At 39.7% G+C, this 16175-nt stretch overlaps 1 protein-coding gene across 1 annotated transcript in view; it reads right to left on the bottom strand.

Moving 5' to 3' along the window:
- The window catches only part of ptpra (protein tyrosine phosphatase receptor type A), a 33251-nt gene that overhangs the window by 6543 nt on the left and 10533 nt on the right, over positions 1 to 16175 (bottom strand). Inside the window, exons 2-17 of the mRNA XM_005450318.4 lie at positions 11397 to 11442; positions 11093 to 11174; positions 10619 to 11008; positions 4415 to 4514; positions 4155 to 4228; positions 3533 to 3669; positions 2499 to 2589; positions 2299 to 2375; positions 2159 to 2195; positions 1957 to 2054; positions 1506 to 1625; positions 1159 to 1325; positions 928 to 1063; positions 614 to 763; positions 369 to 462; positions 125 to 201 (exon numbers count right to left, since the gene is read on the bottom strand). Of these exons, the coding sequence (XP_005450375.1) occupies positions 125 to 201; positions 369 to 462; positions 614 to 763; positions 928 to 1063; positions 1159 to 1325; positions 1506 to 1625; positions 1957 to 2054; positions 2159 to 2195; positions 2299 to 2375; positions 2499 to 2589; positions 3533 to 3669; positions 4155 to 4228; positions 4415 to 4514; positions 10619 to 11008; positions 11093 to 11174; positions 11397 to 11417 (1851 nt within the window). The 5' untranslated portion in view covers positions 11418 to 11442. The remainder of the gene's footprint in view (positions 1 to 124; positions 202 to 368; positions 463 to 613; positions 764 to 927; positions 1064 to 1158; positions 1326 to 1505; positions 1626 to 1956; positions 2055 to 2158; positions 2196 to 2298; positions 2376 to 2498; positions 2590 to 3532; positions 3670 to 4154; positions 4229 to 4414; positions 4515 to 10618; positions 11009 to 11092; positions 11175 to 11396; positions 11443 to 16175) is intronic.

Raw genomic sequence — 16175 nt, forward strand, 5'->3', positions numbered from 1 at the left:
ATGATCCAAAAAAAGAGAGAGAACGAGAGAGCGGGGGGAAAAAGGTAGATATAAAACAACAGATCGATTGCACGCATTAATGAAATGAAATGCTCCACTCTAATCCAGACACTGTTACACTCACATCAATGAAGGAAGCATTGACATAGTCGGTGTTCTCCTCTCCTCGTTTGACTGGAATGATCACTCTGTTGAACTCGTCTGTTAGAAGCAAGGAGAAGCATTTCTCTTGATTAATGGAAAAAGCTTTAAGAGTTTGCACAGGAGCATATGCATTAATAAATACACTGTTTTTATCGTATGCATTACTAATTCATATAGGCGCCGATTAAAAACACACGCCGCGCAACTAAAATAGCTCGACTCACATGGAATGATCTGCAGAACTCTGTTCTTCTTCATGTTGACAGGAAGGTTGCCTGTTCTCATCTTGTCATTCTGAATCTTGATGGATGTCAGTTTCTAGAAATTACAAGATAACAAGCAAAAGTTTAAATTACTCCCAATTTTACAATATTACTAGTAGGAACCTCCACTGATACAAACTAATGCAAAAAGGAGGGGAGTAACAGAGAATAATTTGTCTTTGGAAGAACACGACACATAAGCAGACCTTGAATTCAGCCTCCAGACCACTGCAGCCAGCTCCAGGTGAGGGCGCATAGAGTTTGGCCAAGTGGGACTCCAGAGAGGTCACCTCTAACTCTGTGTCTCCATACAGATAGTGCTCTAACAGCGCTTGGAAGATAAAAACGTACTGCATCTGTGGGAGGGATGATTGTGAAGAGGAAGACGGAATAAAAGGAAATCATGAATAAATGACTCAGATACAGAGGTTTGATAATTCAGTAGTTAGTGTCTAGGTTTTTGCTTCTGCATTATAATCATGAATCTACCCTTGGTGCTTTGTGTTGATATTCCACTTACATCTGTCTGAACCATTTGACAGCGTTGGGCTCTTATCCTGGTGACAAAGCCAAACACGTCCACCTTCTTTTCCGCGATCATCATGTCCAACATGGCATCGATCACAATAAAGGTACCCGTCCTCCCCACACCCGCACTGACAGAAGGAAACATGATCTTGTGAATTGCAAGTAGTGTGCAGAGAAATACATAACAAAAACACAGTGAGCGGCGTGAACCACACCTACTTACCTGCAGTGAACAACAATGGGGCCAGCATACTGGGGGTTGCAGGCCTTGACTTTCTTTAGGAACTTGAGCATTCCAATAGGGGTGAAGGGCACCCCGAAGTCTGGCCAGCTGGTGAAATGGAACTGGGTGATGAGGCGCTGAGGCTTCTTCCCAGAAACATCTCCTACCTGAGACACCAGCAACGCACATCATAAAGTAAACCAAAATATATTTTTTTAAAAACCAAACAAATTTCACCATATGAACAGAACAGCCTTTAGACTGATAAACCAGGCATGGAAACCTATTCTGATAATAAACTTCAAAACAATGAGTAAAGCTCAACAGTTAAAGGACAAGCATGGTACCTGTTGGATGCAGAACTTGCGGATGGTGTAATCCACTAGAACCATTGTGTCTTCTACAGACACCCGAATGTTCCCATATGTCCAGCAGCCCTGGTCCGGCCAGTACTGAGCACACTTACACTAAAAAATACAGAGTGATTCGAGACAAAGCACACGCATAAAGAAGTGCATGTAATGAAACACTCAAGTATTCCAGTATTGCTGTAGGATTAACAGAACAAGTACAGTAGAGAAAACAAAGACAGGTTAAGTGATGCTGTGAAGGTCTTTGCATAAGGACTCATACAAGGGGGGCTTTAAAGGAGCACTTCATTTACCATCTTAACTATGTTATGTATGTGGATACAAATGCAATCTATGATATGTTAAAAAGCTGTTATAACATCACATAAATCAAATTAGCTTGACAGAAGCATCATCATCATCATCACCATGTGTCCAGCTCTCCCACCTCTTTTCTCTCCTTCAGATTGGTCACCATGACTATTGTGGCTGTGTTCTGCTCCCAGATCATCCGCCAGAAGTCATTTACCGTTTCCTCCTTTGGCCCTGAGAGATTGAGACGGATGAAGCAATCAAGAAGCACAATCAGGTTTATTATTAGCGAACAACGGCACAGTTTGTTTCTGCCTGACTGCAACTGCCAGCCTCACCTTGAGCTGCAATAAACTTGTTCTTCTCTTGGTAACCCTGCAGAAGTAAAAGGCCGAGAGGACACATTAGCATGACACTGAATGAGATGTGATCGTTAAAAAGCAGAACTGTGGAAAAGATGCTCAATGTATATACAAACATTTATAAAGGAGGCATTAATAAAGTCAGAGTCTGGGACTCCTTCCAGAGATGAGAGATGCACCCTGGAGTGATCATCTGGGAGAGAAAGAATGACGCATGTTAATGCCACCTCAGTTTAATCGTGACTTTTTTCTTTTTGTAACTACGAGATCTGCTTTTTCTTGTCAGTATCAGTCTGAGAGACGAGTTTTCACTTACATGGCAGGATATTCACGTATCTGTTCTTTTCTTTATTCTCTTCCTTAGAGGCAGCATCACACGTTGCCTGGATGGGGCAGACCGGCAGTGCCTTAAACAGGAGAAGAACACAGACATATTTATAGACAGCAGAGATTTGCATCAGTGTGACCATAAAGATCATTTCCTGCTGTCTTCATCTTTTTGCCTACTGAACCTAATGCACATCACAAACTCAATTAGTGTGACCCACAGTATGGTCTGTGCTTTGATCAGGATTCATCCTTATTCATTCACTACAGTTTAGCTGCCTACTTTGTTTTAAAACACTTTTAAAAACCTATTTGTTGTCGCTTGATTTCAGGTCTAGTTGAACAAAGTATCCTGGCTTTTATCATGCAAACAGAGTCTTATTTGGTTCTTTTATTTGGTTTTTAGTGTATGCTTATTTTTGATTTAGTGACTGTTATGTATAGGTATACCTGATATAACTTGTCCAGCACGTTGGTCAGCTGAGGTTGTTTGAAATGTGCTTTAGAAATAAACTCTCACTTTGTGCAAACAGGGTAAACTATTTAAGCCAGTGGCTCCTTAACCTTTTCTCTGCTGACCCCCCCTCCCTGTCAGATGGTACACTTAAAGCATCACTCACCGTGCTCATAGCAAGCATTTTTAAAGTGGAAAGTAATAGAATATAAAAAATAAAACTTGTTAACAACATTTCTTCTTCATGAAACTGAATCATCAGTGTTTAGGCTAGTCTTACATTTGTACTGCTACCACGTAGAGTGACTAACACGGTTCCTTACCCTTTAATCCATTACTTTTCCTACATTAAATGTAATTATGTAACAACCGAGTCTCATGTGGCTCTAAGTTTACTGGAGACTGTGTCTCCAGAATTAGCCAAGTCTAAATATGACTTTTGAGTTGTTACTTGTCCTTTAATACAAATATCTATACTTTTTCATTTAAAGTTTTTTTTAATTCTGATTCACTAATTAAACCAACAGAGTTGCATGCTATCAGAGTGTGCTTGCTTGAGTGTGCCATACATTAAACTCCTCTCTGAAGAGCTTGTTGTCATCAGCCATGCGACGGTTCATTTCTTCCTCCAACTTGTCTACAGGAAGCGGCGGGTACTTCCTGTTTGTACTGGGTGAGCGGGCCAATAGCGGCACACTCTGGAGTTCTGTAGCAACGCGCAGGAAGGGAGGAGGCAGGAGCGAGGAGAAGGGGAAGGAACGGGAGGGGTGAGACAGGTAGAGATAAACACATGGGTAAGAGCATGAGACTGGAGATGACTTACATCATGCAACACCGACTTCATCATTCACTGTCTTTTCTTGAAACGCACAGCAGAGGGCGATGTGAGTCAGCGCTGCAACATATAGGACTAACTGCAGCTCTGCTGATTAGGTAATCACAGTGAACAAAAGCTTCCTCCAGCAGTGAGCCAGGGAAATGTTATCAGTTGGGGAAGTAAGATCAATCGAAGCTTATCGGGGAAAAAACACTGAGTAACAAGTCTGGTCAACCTGGCTGTGTATGTTTGCCCAAATGAATCAAATAAGCTCAGTATTTCACTGAGATTGTTGCCGTATCTGTCAACAAATACAAAGCACACACAAACACACAGTCACCCAGAGCTGACAAGGGATGCGCGATTGCTTTTACCTGTGTCGTCTGACCTGCCGTTGGTCAGTCTGAAGGAGTTCGAATGGCTCCCTGCTTGTTTGTACTTCTTAAACCTGTCAATCAAAGATCAAAGTGCATTTTAACACAGACACACACTCTTTCTCGCTCTCGCTCTCTCACAGACACGCACTACTTTTGTCTCACAGCAGAATGGCAATCAGTCATTGCCATGGTAACAGCAGCACCTCAGGCCCTCACCGCAGGTCTCCGTGTCCAAACATCAACTGTAGTTTACCAACCTGAGCATGTAGAGGATTATGATGATGAAGATGATGACCAGCAGGGAGGACAGGGCCACCATCACGGCTATGATCGGCATTTCCTCATCATCTTCGTTACCTACACGAGGCACAAAGGGAAAGGGCAGAATAACCGATAAATGTACTGAATTTTGTGGGGAGGGAGTCAACACCTGATCTGAATCAGTGCTTTGGTTAGATGCCAAATTCCAAAACCATTACTAAATTATTCTCGTGTTACGGTGGGCCATAAAAGCATGCGCTGAACTTGCTAAATGTGGATGCTGATTAGCTTAACATCCACATTTACACAGCAGACATGTGTAGAAGAGTAATGTTACCAACAGACCAAATATAACTGATGTCAAAGAATAGGCTGAGGCACTAAAGTTCTTTTCTGACATTCAAAAACTCAAAGCTGATTCACAACTTAACAGCTGGCGAATCAAACAACTGCCTTTATTGCCAGAGTTTTAAAAAAAGGAAACCACAATCACGAGCAAATCCAAAATTTGTTGTATGTAAAGAATAAACACAATAACATGTTGTTACATGTAATACTAAAGTGACGTTCTCTGTGGTTGAGGGGTAAATTAGGCTAACTCATGAGAGAGCAGAATAGCTAATGCCCCCTTGTTTATAGAGGGTGACAATCTTTATATCTACAAAAATGAGCAAGAAAGTTTTCACAGGACTCTGCTGTCCAGTAAGTGAGCAGCCAGGAGCTGCTCATCAAAAGCGCTTTATTAACTGATCATCAGCAAGTGTGATCAACTCTATAAAAGCAGAAGATCTGACAGTTTGTTGGTCTGAAGCAGCAGCAAACAGTGTGTGAAGACACAATCTTCTCAGGAATAGATGTCTAATAAGCAGAGACCTTGCAAAAAACCCCAAGAACTACATCTCAGACGCTACACGAGCCTCAGTTAGCATGTTAAATGTTAAAGTTCATGACAGCACAAGCAGAAAAAGAGTGAACAAGCATAGTTTGTTTGGAAAGGCTGCCAGGAGAAAGCCTATTCTCTTTAAAAACAACACGGCAGCACAGCTTAGCTTTGTAAAGTTGAATCTGAACAAACCACAAGACTCCTGGAACAATTTCCTTTGGAGAGATGACACTAAAGCCGAGATATTTGGTCATAATGCATAGTGCAATGTTTGGACAAACAGGTTAATCAGCATTAACACCTAACAGCATAACTGTCAAGCAGAGCAGTGGAGGGGTGAGGATTTGAACTCGTTTTGCAGCCACAGGACATGAGCACCTTGCAGTCACTAAGTGAACCATGAACTCCTGTATAAGTATTCTGGAGTCAAATGTGAGGCCTTCTAACTGACAGCTAAAGCTGTCCCTCCTCTGTTGTCTGCCAACAGTGACCTCGGACTCTTTCAACACCATCCTGTACTTTTCCCTTCCAGAATGGCCGTCCGTGTTAATATTTCATTGCATGGCTTTAAGAAGGAAAAACACACAAATGGAGAGAGCAACAGGCTGTCCCTTAAGAGTAAGCAGAAATCACAGTTAAACTGTGAAGGTCAAAAACTGGTTACACCCAAGATGACAGCACACACAGGATGATGGTATAAAACACTGAAACATTAAAGAGGTTTGCTGTGAATTCAATCTGAATTATTAAGGGCAAATTTTAAGTACTTTTTACATATCAAGTCTCTACAAGCCTCCATCCTGCTGTGATGCTCGTGACTAGCAGGAAAGGATTGCGGCCACATTGCCAAATTACCTGTTCTTCGTGATGATTCTGTAGGTTGTTACTTGACATTTTGTACGTCACCACCATGTGCAAAAGTTACTATTTGAAGACCCTGTGGTCTTCTGGTGACCTTTTACTGCCACAGTTGGAACAAAAGACATGAGATTTGCCCTAACAACAAGGGTCGTTTGGTGTGCAAATAATAGCTGCCGTTTGTGTGTCGATGACTCGGCAGTAAGACACGTTAGGGCCAAACAAAAGGAGAGATTTTTCTAGAAACCTGCACTGTGGTGATCACAATGGAAAGACAAAGTCAGCTCTTCTGCGGGCTGAATTCAAGAAAGTTCTCAACATTGCAGACAAACTATGCTGCAAAGAATGCATCATTTGACTTCCAGCTCTGTACACACTTTCTGGGAGAAGTATTTTGGAACGACGCCCAGTTGTGTTGCTTATTCCTCGCACAATTCCCAGGACTTTTCAGTATTCCTCTTTGGACAATGTCTACATTGAACAGAACAAGAGCACAACAGGCTGTGAGTATCATGTGGAACTGACACAGCCTTGACGGATCTAATGCCATTTAGAACTGCTCGCAACTTTCCACACAAAGCTCACAGACGCCCAGAGAAAGACAATGGAGCAATTACATAACACCTGTGAACCCATGGTGATTATGTCAGACATGCCATATAGTGCTGTGTAGCCACTTTTGTAGCACTTACATTGAACAGGACTTAAGGCAGATAGCTTGATGTGTATTGAAACCCCTATTGGAACATCTACAAACTCATCGTGTATGTGTTTTTGTACCAAAAAAAATCAATTAAACTAAAAAATGGTCAGCGGATGCTTTTATTTCATTTTTATTTCAGAGACTGGTAGGAGAAAAATTAATTAAGCAGACATTTTGTTATTCTTTTGTGAATCTAAAAATTTTATGCTAAAATAGAGATTTTCAAGTAAATTGGAAAGCACCCCCATTACCCTTCTAACAAACAAGTACAGCGAGTTATACCGTGTGCAGTTTGCAAAATTAGGAGGTAATAACAAACTTTTTTATACACAGAGCACCTTCTAATTCTGACTGTAAGTGATAGCTAGATGGAAAAATAAACTCAATGAACAAGAAGCCAACAGGACACAACAATCATGTTGCTACCGACAGTTTAATGCATCTAAGCGTGGTTTTAGATTAAACATCTTGTAACTGTGTAGCACCATCAGAGTCTAAGGGCTACTCTTGGTTATGCTATTATTGGCCATTTTTTTACCGTGCTGAAGACTGAAGTTACAACATACAAAAAGCTTCTTTTGTAGTGAAGTGAGTGCTTTTCTCTGGGCTTCACATGTTTGCTTTATTTATTGTAGTTATTCTTTTTATTGTTTCTCCTTGTGGTGAACTCTCCTCCTCTTTGATGCAAACTTTGCAACTATTCAGCATTCAACTTGCGTGTAATGTCATCACACATGTTTTACGGATGACTGAATGTTGCAAGTTAATGATCTATAATTTTAGACTCTTCATAGGTAAATACCAAATAAGTGCAATAGACTTAATTCATAGTCTAATACTACACTTCATATTCTGGAAAAAATCAATAAATTCACTTTTATTGAAATCAGGCAGGTCCATTGCACAAGGTGTATTTGTTTCCAGCAGAATATCAGGCGCAACATTCAAAGAAGATTGAAAACTCTCTGAAAATAAAATTGAATTGTATGAATTTGCAAACAAATAAAATAACCAGTCCTCTTCTGGTTTTAACTACTCATCCCTAAAAAGAAAGATCCAACCTGCTATTATTACACCGTTATAATGATCTTCCAAATCAATCAGTGACGTTTGACAGTGACTGTTATACTTCTCTGTCATTTCGTAATATGAATAATTAATGTGAAAGAAAAGGTTGGTGGTCTCGTGTTTCACTTGCAGAGGTATTAGCAGGATTTTCAGCGCACAGACACAAAGCTAACACCAGAAATCTCCCAGGTTTCAGTCTGAAGCTGAACAAACATGCTGTTTATTTAACAGAATTAAGGTTCTAATAAATCTCTAAGATTCTGAAGAAGAAAACTTTGTTATTATGGAAAAGTTTTTGGCAGTGTTCTGAATGCGTGGATGAGTGGTCAAATGCAGGTATGTCACGTCAGGATATTTCCAGCACTGCGACAGTGGAGGCTAAAAGCAGAAAAATGTTCAACCATCTAAAATATTAAAGATTGACTCTTGACCAGAAAGCGCACTTGCTTGCTCTTTTTAGCCGCTGCTACTGCTTTTTTGCACAAATAGAGAAAAGCTAAAGGGAAAAAACACCTTGACACTGTGTTTATAAGTAATCCATGATCTTCATTTATTCATGGAGCTGTTCTAATCTAGTGCCGCTGTCTGGTCATATCCAAATTCCCTTATCCCCTTTTGTCTTCTGTTACTCTGCTTCAGGGAGGTTCTGTTCACACATAACAATAAAAATGTGTCGTAGACAATCTGATGGCAGGCAGAAGGCTCTAACTACAGGCATGAAAGCACCAAGAGGCAATTTATTCAGAAGGAACACACTCGCATGGACCTCCATAACACCATCATGGAGCAGAAGAGCTCTCTGACCTTACTCAAACAGTTTGAATAAGGTTTTAAAGTATAAATCAGATTACACAGTCGTCATAAAATGATCAGCTGATTTCTGCTTAGTAACAGATAAAGCCAAACTGATCGAGAGAGTAAAATCTAATCAGAAGTGACATATTTACTAAGGTTTGAATTTTTATAATTGAATCATTTCCTACAATTTGCTTAAAACCGATCATCTGCACTGAAGGTGATATTATTAACTTCTTAAACACAGCTTTACTCCACAGACAGCTGTGGTTGGTAGGCTCTCATCATTGGTCAGACAATTTCTAATTTTTCTTCTTTCAGGGCTCCGAAAGTTTTAAAATATGTTATATAATATATGTGTTATATACTATGTTATATAGCTATACTTTCAGAGATAAGAGATGCAGATGTAGACGGAGTCTGACACTGCGCAACATCAAACAGTTCTTCAGTAAAGCTGTGTAGTGTTTGGAGCAAGTGCTTTCTCTACTTTTTTTTTTTTTTTTAAAAAAAAAGAAAGTTCTCCTGCAGCATGTTGTTGCTGCTTCATGTCCCCTGTTTAAAAGCTTCTCAGATAGCTTTATCCCCCGTGTGACGGCTGAATGGTGACGGAGAGTTAAGATAATTATCCGTATGCTTAAATTCTGAAAATATATATATATAATATATATATAACTGGATTATCATATTTATATACACTGTTTGGTTAATATGAGAAATGACTCAAGTGCAGTTTCATTTGTAATTTAAGAGGTTTGACAAAAATATTGCATTCATTGTTTAGGAATTACAGTCATTTTCACAAGGACTGATTTTAATACTTAATGTGTTTTCTCTGTATTATTGTATGGTCAATATAAGGTGCCTTGAGGTGACTGTTGTGGTGATTTGGTGATAAATAAATAAAATTAAATAAATATGAATTAAAATCTTATGCCATAACTTTACATTACAATTACTGAAAAAAGTCAGTAACTGTCTGTCTGGAACCCACAGGACGTCACAAACTTCTGTGTTCCCTCCCTTTAAATACTCTGCTGGGCCTTTACAGCAGCCACCTTCAGTTGGTGCTTGTTTGTGGGTCTTTCTGTATTCAGTTTTGTCTTCAGTAACTGAAAAGCTTGCTCTGCTGGCTTGAGATCAGCTAACTGATTTGGCCATTGAAGAATATCCCTTTTCTTTGCCTTGAGAAACTCTTGGGTTACTTTCACAGAATGCTTTGGCTCATTATCCATTTGCACTCTGAAGCAAATGGATAATGAGTACAAATGGTACAAATTAAACTTGGTTTCATGTGTCCAGAGATTTTTTTCCAGCACCGTGCAGGCTCTTTTAGATGCTTTCTGGCAAAGTCTAATCTAGCCTTGTTGTTCTTGAGTGTAATCAGGTGTTTGCACCTTGTTGTAAACCCTCTGTTTTTCCATTCAAGTCCTCTCTTGATTGTAGAAATGATCAACAGAAATCTCCTTAACTTGCACTTACATCTCTCTGGACCACATTCAGTTCTTGTATAAAAAGGTCTGTAATTCCTAAACAGCTGATGCTAAACTCATGTTAAACCCTCTGAATTTAATCTAAAAGTTTCAATGTCATTTCAGTTTTGAATTGTATTTATATAGTGCCCAACAGGCACCTCAAGGTGCTTTATACTGTAAGGTATAGATCCTACAATAATAGTGAGAAACCCTAACAGACCCCTATGAGCAAGATCTTGGCAACAGTGGGAAGGAAAAACTCCCTTATAACCGGAAGAACCAGCCTCAGGGAGGGGCAGCCAACTGCTGTGACCAGTTGGGGATGAATCTTCCTTTCATCATCCTCAAACTATTTCACTATAATATTAAAGGTTTATATGCAAGAAGAGAAAAAAACAATAATGTGTGCATCACTCACTATCAGGGGTGGATGGTTCTGTTGTTGTGGTTGTCGTTGGAGTCGTTGCAGTCTCTGGAGATGTGGCTGAGGTCTCATCATCTCCTTCCGATATGCTAGGAGTAAGTGGAGGGTTGATGCTTGGTGGTGCCTGAGGGGTAGGAGTTGAAGCTAGCTGTACTGTGGGTGTTGAACTACTGAGTTCTGCGTCCTGATTATTATCTAGGGTAGCTGCTGTTTCTGCTGCTTTTGTTGTTGTTGTTGTTGTCGTCATCGTGGTTGTTGTTGTGATTGCTGCTGATGTAATGACAGCTTGGGCAAGCTTTGTGGGTGGGTGTGCAGGGTTTGATACTGGCACTTCATCCTTGAGGGAGGGTGCTGTAGATGGCTTTGTGGGTATGGTAGTAGGACCTGTTAAAGAAGACAGTATGTAATTTTAACCTGGAAAAATGAGAACATAAAGGCATTTGAATTAAATGTGAAAATGGCTCATACCTGTGACAGGGGCAAGATCCTCGGCTGAGCCCCCCAGGGCTACACCAAGTAGCAGGAGCAGGGCGCACACACCCATTCTGCCCTACATAAGTATACACACACACAGACACACGAAACAGACAAAATCCTATTAGTGGAGAAAAAAAAAAACTGAAAATGATTGAATTTTTTTCAAAGATCAAGGTTTGGTTGTTCTATAATCCATTATGTATTTTATAATCTTCCATCCTAATCCAACATGCTATTTGTTTGCAAGGGAAAAAAAACATAAAAACTTTGATGACGTGGGCTTGTGTGTGTTTACCTGAAGAAGCGTAGTTGGCATCAATCACTCATCCGCACAGCCTGGTCTGAAAGAAAAAAAAAAGAGAACAGTTTAGAATGACAACGAGATCCTCCCCACCAATCATTTTCCTTCTTTTAAACTAAAAAGCTGCAACATGTTTTGGTAATATTGCTTCCCCTATTATCCACCCATCCATCATGACATCCTGCCTCTGCTCTGCAAAGGCTGTTAAACAACCGTACATAAACTAGTTATTTATTTAAATTGTTATTTTCTTGTTATACAAACAAGCTAGTTTTTTCTCCTGTGCTCGCTGTTTTGCGGCACGCCGGTTTCATGCTTGATGCCCCTGTCTCTGTATATATGAAGCAGCACTGAGCAGTGGAGAACTCAGCAAAGTGAAGGTAATGTTACCAACTTATTACCAAACTAAAAGTGCATTAAAATCTAATCTATGATGACAAAATGACAGGGGAGAATGAGTCTTTCACATTCTCTTTGTTGCTGCCGCAAAGCTGATGGGATGAAATGATAAAGCAGCAGTGCAGTGCCTACCACTGCCCCGTCACACAGGAAGGTTCTGGGTTTGCTCGCCAGCTGAGGCCTTTTTGTGTTAAGTTGGCGTGTTCTCTCTATGTGCCCGTGTGGGTTTTCACCAGGCATGTCTGCTTCCTTCTAGAGTCCAAAGACATGTCTGTTAGGTTAACTGGTGATTCCAAATTGGTTGTAGGTGTGGATTTGAGCATGAATGGTTGTCTGTCTCCTTGGTGATCTGTCCAGGGACTACCCCACCTCTTGCTTGATGTCAGCTGGGACAAGCTCGAAAACCCCGGGGGCACGAGCTGAAGTTAAGAAAAATGATTTTTCTGGACTTTCAGTAGAAGTGATTTGTGCTGAAATATTTTCATTGTTATCAGAAGCTAAATCTCAGCTGTCTAAATGAATGATTCAAAGAGAGCTGCAGTTAAAAAGTTTTTACAGAACACTTTCTGCAGCTCGACACAGGGGGATAGTTTACTCCACTGAGGACAAACATGATTACTTTAACCACAATGTTACCTTCATTTGCAGTAATGTTTTGCTGTAATATCTGAAAAACCGTATTATTAGTATGTTTATTTCAACAATACCATATCCAGATCTGTGTACAGTTGTGTTTAAAAGAAAGCTTTCACAGCACTCTGTGCTGTCAAAAACCCAGTGCACCCTTACTGCTTCCATAGGAATTAAGAGAGTAAGTAATTCCTAATCAGATGCACTTGATTATCTGAGGATCAATAAGCATGACCACCTTCAAAAAAGCTGATTTTGGCAGTTTAAATGACTAGCACATTTAGATTTGTTTTAACACAACGCTACAGTTTTCCCAAGAGTGGACGTCACAGCAAATTCACCCCAAGCTCAGACTGAGCAGTGCAAAATTACAGTCAGAGAAACTGCAAAAACCCCAGCGCTACATCTCTGATGCTACAGGGCTGAGATAGCATTGCACTTAAAAGTTTGTGTACTTGTACGAACATATGATCCTGTTTGGAAGGGTCGCCAGAAGAAAGTCGGTTCTTGCTAAAAAGAACATCATAGCATGGCTTAGGCTTGCAAAGTCGCAAGACATCTGGAGCAATGTCCCTTGGACAGATGAGAGCAGAAGCTGAGATGTTTTGCTATCATGCACTGCGCCACATTTGGTAAAAATCACATAACAAGTGTCAAACCGGTGGTGGAGGGGTGATCATTTGGACTTCTTTTACAGCCACAGAACCTGTAAGGTTAAGCCAGAACTCCTCTGTACTTTGACAAAGTATTCTAGAGCCAAATTTGAAGTTACCCGACTCAAAATTGGGCCGTGCAACAGGACTATGATCCCAAACACAGCAGCAAATCTCTGACAGAATAACAGAAAAAGAAAAGAATCAGTGTTGCAATGGCTCAGTCAAAGCCTACACGTTAAAAGAATTGTGCATAAACAAAAGCTCACAAACCTCAATGAACTGAAGCAACACTGTAAAGACGAATGGACCAAAACTCCCCCGCAACAATGTGAGAAACTGATAACATCACACAGAAAATGATTACATCAAGCTGTTACTGCTGGTTCTACAAGTTATTGAATCATAGGGTGGAGTGGACTCTGTGCAGTCAGTTTGTTTTTTTAAACATTGAGCATTCAAAAACTAAGCAGGATCGAGGCTGAATTGGTATCACACTTTAATTCATGCTACAAATGTTCTCAAACTGAATACTGAGTAAACAGTGAATAAAAGGCCAGAAAGCAGACAGATGTGAAGAAGGCAGAGGCCAAGTGGTTGGTTGGGTTGACTGTCATTCTTCTGCGTTATCGCAGAGACGGACTGAGCTGTGATAATCTCTGAATCTAATCCCACGGTCTTGACCTTTGAATAATCCAGTCCATCTGCCTGTGCTTATAGAGATACTTGTACCAGCCAACAGAGCCAAACACTGCAGCGCTACCACACACAAACCACTGCTTTAAATCACCGATTATTGCATCACAGGGCAGAGAATAAATTGGGCTCTAAAAGCTATAATTGAGCCAGTTGCCAATATTCTGCTGTTTTGAACTAAGCTCATTCATTGCACTACTTACATTTTGGTTTGAGCACACCACTCTGGCTACAGTTAAAAATGGCACATGATAAGCAAGTAATGTGGTCAATGTGGATGCTATTAATCTACAAATCCACTTGTTGCTCTCCCTTTCTCACTTTCAACCAACTACTTAGCCAACAAATGCCTGCTTTCAGGAAAAAAACGATGCAAAGAAAAGCATGATATCTTTAACAGTTCATTACTATCATGCAGGCATATTGTTATTCAAGAAAAATACTGTTTATGTTTAGATAATATCACATATTAAATTATGTCACTCATAACTCAAAGAGCATATCCTGTCTGGTCAAGTAGTCAGAAAAACAAAACTCCCTGTTAATACATCTTTGACCTAAGCCCATAAACGCTACCTTACCCTGTTCTCCTTCAGTACTCAAACAAGAGCCTTCAAATATAGCAGACAGGATGATTGACACCAGTCTGTGTGAAGCAGCGTTCTACCATGTTTATATTAGGATCAATTTGATGAGATGCACTAAGATTAGTAATGTACTCGTGACTCATTGCTTTCTGCGTGCTATCCACCGAGGCTGCATGACGTGTCACTGTGCTGGTGTAAGTGATATATGCCAGTCCTGCTGCTAACCTCACTTCACAGATGCTGAAGCTGCCTGACAGGTTTTTATCAAGAGACAGTGTAGCTGCAGGACTACAATAGCCTAAGGTAACATTTTAATGTATTTTAGCCTCTTGAGCAGTTGTTCCAGTGTGTAGCTGTAAATGCATGCAATTCCTTCTCAGAAGTCTCATGTGTTGGTAGAAGACAGCATTAATTTAACACGCACTGGGCAAGAGCTTCTATTTGTGCCACTTTTAGGTTCTATGCAGGCAGAGCTATCTATTAAAAAGATACTCTAGGTGATGGACAGGGTCGGGGTCCTTACTCAAAAACAGTAATGCATTACAAATTACTTGCTACTTTCTTTTTTTTTTTTTTATAAAGTAATGCAGTATGTTAGTGAATCATTTGTTACAATACTCATTATGTTATTTTTGTATTAAGGCCTTTATACACATGCAAATATTTCACAATGTGTTCAGTTTGTAAGGGCCTTTATTCTGGAACATGGCCTGAGATAATTACTAGTTAAGAGTATAAGGCTTAGACTACAATCCTGCCTATTAACACAAATCCCTATGCTAAAGAGGAGATAAATATAATTATTTTAGTGTTTAAGTTGGACCACAATGCTGAAAACACAAAGCAGTTGAAAATAAGAGCAAAGAGACTTTGTGAGTACTAGTAATTCTACTGTAGATATATGTACTAGAGATGGCACGATACCACTTTTTTATGTCCGATACCGATACCGATATCATAAATCTGAATATCTGCCGATACCGATATGAATCCGATATTGTGTTTTTTAATCAATAAAACTGTTTTTTTTAAATATCTTGCTGCATTTTGTATAAGTTCATACTCAAGTTTAAATAAACAACAACACTAAAGCTATTCTGTTATACCTGTGTGTAAAAAAAATACACTGGACCCAAAATATTTCATAGTTCAACAACACTGATCAATCTAATAAACCTTACCTAACTTAAAACCTAACTTAAACCTGCTCCATCCTCCCTATTCTGGTATTTTAAAGAGTACTTAGCAGAAATATTAAGCAACCTAACTAATAGGGTTGCAAACTCCCAGCAAAAAAAAAAAAAAAAATAGGGAACCACCCACCCTCCACCTCATGATGCTTAATCGATGTAATCAACTTTAATTTGATGCAGGGTGAAAAAAAAATGCACAGAAACAAATTATTTTTCAAGAATAATTAAATAGATTCAAAATCTTTCTTCTACAGAATTGCAGAATTCACAGACGGTACCTTCCCAAAGGAAAAAGTACTATAGCTTACTAGGGTATATTAGACTTAACAGTTACTATATACAGTAATGGACTTCTATACATTTTACATCAGATTAAAACTTTGAGTGTAAGATTCAGATAATTATTTATTAAAAGCTACATATTTCAAATGAGAATAAGAAAGAAAAGTATGTCTTTGTGCCCCCTTTTCCCTGTTCATGCCCTATCGGCCCCCCTGGCTACACTTTGCTAGATCCGCCCCTGCACAGTTACCAGCCGTCAGCTACGTAGAAAAGGATCCTGGCGTAGAAAGTAATATTAAATAAATTCTAACAACAGCTTATCAAGCTTAAACG

This window comes from Oreochromis niloticus, linkage group LG5, assembly GCF_001858045.2.
Source record: "Oreochromis niloticus isolate F11D_XX linkage group LG5, O_niloticus_UMD_NMBU, whole genome shotgun sequence".
Classification (NCBI taxonomy): Eukaryota; Metazoa; Chordata; class Actinopteri; order Cichliformes; family Cichlidae; genus Oreochromis; species Oreochromis niloticus.